At 40.1% G+C, this 6,598-nt stretch overlaps 1 protein-coding gene across 1 annotated transcript in view; it reads left to right on the plus strand.

The window, feature by feature from the left end:
* Positions 1–3,450, plus strand: part of LOC109470424 (citron Rho-interacting kinase-like) — a 77,123-nt gene extending 73,673 nt beyond the window's left edge. The window contains 2 exon segments of the mRNA XM_019769367.1: positions 1,162–1,242; positions 2,202–3,450. Of these exon segments, the coding sequence (XP_019624926.1) occupies positions 1,162–1,242; positions 2,202–2,391 (271 nt within the window). The 3' untranslated portion in view covers positions 2,392–3,450.
* The last annotated feature ends 3,148 nt before the right edge of the window (positions 3,451–6,598 follow it).

The following is a 6,598-nucleotide window of genomic DNA, read 5'->3' on the forward strand; positions in this document are numbered from 1 at the left end:
CGCTTTCACTGATTCCATCTGAACAGGGCCATAGACAGCATCTGGTGTCACTCAGAAGGGACCGTACACTATACAAGGAGCCAGGGTTTCCAGCCTTGGAGCGGGAGCGTCGCTCCTTCGCTGTTTCAGCCAGCTCGTCGTCTGTTTCAGCAAGCGCGTCGTCTGTTTCAGCTCGTCGTCTGCTTTAGCTCGTCGTCTGTTTCAGCTCGTCGTCTGTTTCAGCTAGCTCGTTGTCTGTTTCAGCTCGTCGTCTGTTTCAGCAAGCTCGTCGTCTGTTTCAGCAAGCTCGTCGTCTGTTTCAGCAAGCTCGTCGTCTGTTTAAGCTCGTCGTCTGTTTAAGCTCGTAGTCTGTTTAAGCTTGTCGTCTGTTTTACGTTTTGTTCCTATGGTCTTTCGTATAACAAGGCTCCTGGCTCACGCTGGCCTGAGAAACAAGGGCCGTCTGGCTGTCACAAATTTGATGACACCCACGCTAGGCCGAGGCAGGACACAGTTGATGTCATAAGCCAGGCCACTGTATTAAAAGTTTAGAACAGTCGCTTTGTAGACAAAAATCCGGAGATAGTGGGTATTGTAAACCCTGTTAGCTGAGCTGGTAAGCCTGGTTTACGTGAGTGTTACATTATAAAATGATTTATAACCCGAATAGGCTCTTCGAAACTCAGCAATTTGATCCCTCAAAATAACTGAAAAGCAAAAATGTTTCGTTGTCTCGTTGATTATGCAAATAAGATCCTTATTTGCATGAATTTTATCAGTTGTTCATATCGTTGTATTTTAAACAAAGAAAGCTATTCTAGCATTTCCTCTTAAATGACCAAAAAAGTTACACCAAAAAACTAAACTTGATAGGCCAGAGTTTGATAAACAACAAAAAGGCAACCAAACACTTTTTTAAGGTCAGTTGCACATACAGGTACAAACATACCTGTACTACCCAACTGTCTACTGTGACCATTTCATGCAAGTCCTATGCTTGTAGACTGTACTTAGTTCATAAAAGAAGTTTTCCTCAGGAATTGTGAAATTATTCAACACATGAGAAAGATTATTATCTGTACCCTGTAGTCATTATTATCATTCTGTTGTATCTGGTGTAAACATGTTCTGCATGCTCATGTTTGAATGTTCTACTAAATTCTATCTTCTATCATCCAACAGATCAAAGAAAAGACGCCATGATGAGAACACACCTGACGATGTCTCCAGCAAACTTGCCCGAACAGCATCCTGGAGTCCCAGGTTAGTCTGCAATCCTGATAGACTACATGTACATGTACATGTTAGCCGCATATAGTAGAGGGGATTCATTCCTCAAGCTACCGACATCTTGCACACACAGTCTTCCCTCAGTAAGACATCTGGAGCTGCATAGTTCCCGTTTAGAACTTTTATTCAGCCTGTCACACGACCGGTTTCGCCTGTGTGGCTTCTTCGAGTGTACAGGGGCTAATGACACTCTACTATATAATGTACATGTTAGCCGCGTAAGACCTTCATACTTAAGAAATCTAATTGCAGTCAAACCTGCCCAGGCGACCCCCTCTTCAGCCTGACCATCTGGCCATCACGACCACTTTTTCTCGGTCCCGACAAATTTTCCCCATTGACGCAAGCATTAAGCACCCCCCAGCAGGGCCACGTGCTGTGATCATTCTCGAGTTTACGCCCATTTATTACTCAAATAATTTACTGTGCGGGATTATTATAGCTGAGCAGATTTTGGAACAATTAAAGTTATTGTACCACAGTTTGTATGGTGTCGGTGTACTGCACTGTACACCGTAGATAGAAATCCACTGAACCATGAATACACTCACAAGTGCCTTAATTTTAGCCGGCATCTGTTTGGTTGCCTTTCAAAGTGCTCAAAAATGTTGATACCGCCATGCACACTCAGAAAATTGCAACGAGATTGAATCTCGAATATTTAAACATTGCTTCATTTGCCATAAAATGTGATGTTTAGGCCCCGGAAATCTAAATCTACCTGCAGTATTTAACATTGTAACTGTATTTAACACTGAAACACCTCGAATCGGAGACCATTAACTCTTAGTCATGTTGTGAGTCTGGAGAATCCACCCTCTTCAAGCAGGCCACCTGTCCAACCCGACCAGATTTCTCCAGTTCCCCAGGTGGCTGGCTTGAACTGGTTTGTCTGTAGTAATATGAGGTGTATCCTGGCTATTATTTTCCAGTGGTGATATCTCTGTGTCCGGCCCACTGCGCCGTTCTGCACGGTACAGCAACACGTCATCAGAGCTGACCGGCAGCCTGTCCTCCGGCAGCAGTATGTCGTCTGTTTCTGCCATCCTGCAGTCTCCCTGTAACCCCTTCACCCGCAGCACCCGCAGGAGGAGTCATGCAGCTGCCAAACAAGACACCTGATGAACTACAGAATCATTCTTACTGTCTGACTAGTCCAATATCTATAAGGGTGAATCAGGTTTTAGTATTATGTTAACTATATTAAACTTCCCTGTATGCATGAGTTTACAGAAATATTTAAGAGTTGACAGTCTTAGAGTTGTAAGTGAAATAAAATTGTGTGTATTTTTCAAATATTAAAATTTTCAATGTAGTACTTTTTCTGGATTCAAGGCCTATTGTAGGCCCCTATCAACATGTAAATCACTAGTACTTAATGTTTTCGTAATTTCTTAACAGAATACGTTGAATCTAAATCACGTATCACGTTGCCTTAGCGCTACAAATGCAGCAGCTTTGTGCCATAAAAATGAGTAAAAATTTGTTTACAATTGCTTTATTTACTACCCCACTGGTGGAGAGCAGAATAGAGCCTTTGTATTTTAATTTAACGTGGCAATGTGTTTTTCATTTTGCAACTTTAAGTTGATAAAGAAAATTAGTGTCCTTTTCTTTTCTTATACGACCCCTTGCAAAAGTGGTGTTCAGTGCCACATACACGTACATGTAGGTGCAGCATTGATGTTTTGGGCATTAATGCCACTTTAGTCCAGATCCCTGGGCAATTGGGCATTCTGGCCTGTTGTTTTCTGGTACCTGAATAGTTTGGTGTGCATGAACAATGTACAGCTTTTAGACGATGTGATGCAAGAAACTTTTTTATTCTCTTTACAAGTTTTTTCTTATAAACACAAATCACAAGGTTATGTGATAGACCTATGAAAATCATACTTTGTAAAGGAGAAGAGATTTGTGTCTTCAACAAGAATAATCAAACATCTTATAAACGTCCAAGTACATTTGTAACAAAAGAGTACTGTTCCAGTTCAACTAAAAGTACGGCAGGCAATTCTGCACCAGTGGGGCAATGTCATCTCAACCCAGCATTAAAACTTTGAGTATTGATGCAGCACTGAGCACCACTTTCACAAGGGTTAACAATTATCCAAGATGCAGGACTGGTGGATTATTATTACTGTCTCCAAGGAAATAAATGTTTTCACTCATGTGTGAACAGCATATCTTGTGAGGTTGTTGTTGGATGTTTTTGTTTATTAGGAATCTCCAGTAGGCCACACCAATTTAATTTCTTGGTTAACGGATTTTTCTAGAAAAATAATGGAGCGGGCGGGCGAAAAAAATAAATAAATAAAAACAGGCCTAGGCATCGTATTATGGCCCAAAATGGTACGATAGGAGCCATGAAGTCAACACACCAGGCTGGTTCAAAATTTAAACAATGAATTTTGAACTTTTAATGATACCATTGCATTGAAAGATGGAATAACTGTAACAACTAGGATGAAAAGGACTGTTTTCAACTGTTCAGGGCAAAATATGAGCATTTTGCAGTTGATTCTGAATTTTTATTTTTATTTGCAAATCAGAAAAAAATGAAGCGGGCGAATCCGTTAACCAAGAAATTAAATTGGTGTGGCCTTAGTAATACAAAGTTTGTTTACTAGTATTCCTGGAGTCCTTTACATATATATAATTGTAAAAGATGAAATATAGTCAATTACAAACTTAATAGCTATAATTATATGCAACAACAAACAGCTTAAACAGCGAACAGCAGTTTAACAATTATAACAATCTTAACAACAATCTACACGTAGGCCTACTTACTTATATGCACAACAATTAAAGCTAGCTTATTATAAATAACTTAATGCAATACAATGGAGAGGTCAGATGTCCCCATTTACACCATGTATTACCACCATGTGTCGAGACCAATGACTTCACACCTCACCAGTTGTACTTGTTACTCCATAATTTGATATTTTCTTTAGATGTGCGTTTGCTTCCAGATGTCATATCAGATGGTAGATTGTTTTTATGCTTCTATATACAAATGTTGTTAGTGGTTTTTAGCTTTAGTTCTGGGTTTGTCTAGGGTAAACGCCCCTCTTGTGCAAGCCTTGTATGGTGTCTGTACGTGATTTCTATTTTCTATAAGAGTACTGGTGAAAAGTCTCTGGTTGACTGTTTGCCAGTTTAACTGGGAGTGTAGGTCGTTAAGTCTGGCATCAAAAGTGGCGTTTGTGGCTAATCGAGCTGGATCACTTGTAGTTTATCTAAGTGTGTTTGTGGTGCAGATGAAAGTAGTGGTGAACAATAATCAAGATGTGACAGCATAAGGCTTTGGATTACTGTTCTTAAGATGTTTTGGGTGAAGTATTTTCTATAACTTCTTATTGTTGCAATAATTCCAGCCATTTTTAACTTTGCTTCACCAATATGCAAGGACCAAGTCAGCTGTTGATCAATAGTAAAGCCTAGAAGTTCAGCGTGTTCAACTTGCGTGATGCTTGTCCTTCAATGCTCAGTTGCATTTGGGACTCTGCTATAGTTTTTGGTGTGTGCCAATTAATATTGCTTTGTTTTCCCTATGTTAAGATATTAGTACATGTTGATTTGTTTGCACTCAATTCCAAATTCGCTTCAAGTTCGACTGCAGCTCGTTTTGCAACTGTGCCACGGTAGGGGCCGATGCTGACAGAGTGGAGTCATCTGCGTACATGACTACCGTGCTATGCTCTGTTATTGTGGGTAAGTCGTTTGCAAATATGGAAAATAATAGTGGACCAAGGCAGCTGCCCTGGGGCACGCCGCACTTGGTTTCCCTGTAAGATGAAAAACTACCATTCACAATTACGGATTGTTTCCGAGGTAGCTACGTATCCATTTAATAGCTGATTGTTCGAAACTGTAGCTTTGTAGTTTAGCCAAACAGATGTCATGGTTTATGACATCAAATGCCGCGCTAAAATCTAGCATAAGGACACCCACCAATTTCCCCTTGTCTATCTCTCCAATCCAGTAGTCCCACATTTGTATGAGCGCGCTAGCTGTGGAGAGATTTTTTTATGGGCATGTTGGTTTTCAGAGATGATGTTGTTGGAGATCGGGTAAGTTTGTATTTGTTTTTGGCACACCCTCTCCATTACCTTGCTAATTGTCGGTAACAGGCTGATTGGGCGACTGTTTGGTCCGTTTAGCAGAGCGGATTTTTACTTTATTAGATACCTTGGCTATCTTCCATTGTGAAGAAAAGATGCCTTGCCTGATGGAACTGTTAGAGATGTAACATAGTGGACTAGCAAGGTAAAGTCTCAACAATGTGTTCTCTATGTTATCATGGCCAGTATTACCTGGAGGCAATGCTTTCAACAATGTATGTACCTGCTCGACTGTTATGTCATACAATTAGAATTTGAAGGAACAGTCCTTAAGGGCCATGATGTTTTCTACAGTAGGTGTTATTGACTTTTCTATGTCAGGATGTTGATCGTTTGTGAAAGTTTCAATGAAAGAGTCATTGAAATACTCCCGGGCGCTATTTCAGATGGTTTCGTCAATATTTGTCCGTCCACTACAATGAAGTTTGGTGTTACCGTGTACATGAAGTGCTTTTGCCTAACATTCCGTTCACAATATTTGACATCAGGTTATTAAGTATCATAAAGGATGGTCTGGTCTTAAAGTGCTCATGACACAAAAATAGGACCTTATCTTATTGCAGCTGACATAACGTAAATTTTGTATCTATGTGCTATCAGGACCAATGACCTCTCCCCTTGAACGCTTGAAAAGCGGCCGAAGTGTAATTTCAAGGTAAAAAAAAATACTAGTATTACCTGGCTAGCAGACAAGTTTACAAATGATATTAACCCTTCCGGTTGACGAATTATACAATTTTAATTAAGAGTCATTGCATGAGAAAACCAGGCAGTGGCCGGAAGATGGGGGTCGGCCAAATCCGCTCATATTTTGTACATAGGATAGGTATGGGGAACTATCACCAGCCATATGATTAAAACCCTCCAGCTCTTTTTGTTATGGAGTTCTGGAACCCCCCATGGAGACCCTTAATAATTGGAGAATTTTTGCCTGGAAATTCACGAAATTCGGATCGCTCTCTCCAGAGTTCTATTATAGATGCTGATATATGATTTTGATTTTTACATTTCTTCATCTATCTAGTCTAACCAGACGAAATTTGAAGCTCTGGCATTGAAATTTAAAGGGTATGCTTGGGGGTTATCAGGACCATTGAAAGCAGACTTGGAACTTTTTTGAATATTAGTCATTTTTAAAGGGCCATTTGTCACACTATCTGCATTTGTTTGGATTGGTTTTGATTTTTCTGAATAGAGGAACA

Source organism: Branchiostoma belcheri, unplaced genomic scaffold, assembly GCF_001625305.1.
Source record: "Branchiostoma belcheri isolate BF01 breed outbred unplaced genomic scaffold, Haploidv18h27 scaffold224, whole genome shotgun sequence".
Lineage (NCBI taxonomy): Eukaryota > Metazoa > Chordata > Leptocardii > Amphioxiformes > Branchiostomatidae > Branchiostoma > Branchiostoma belcheri.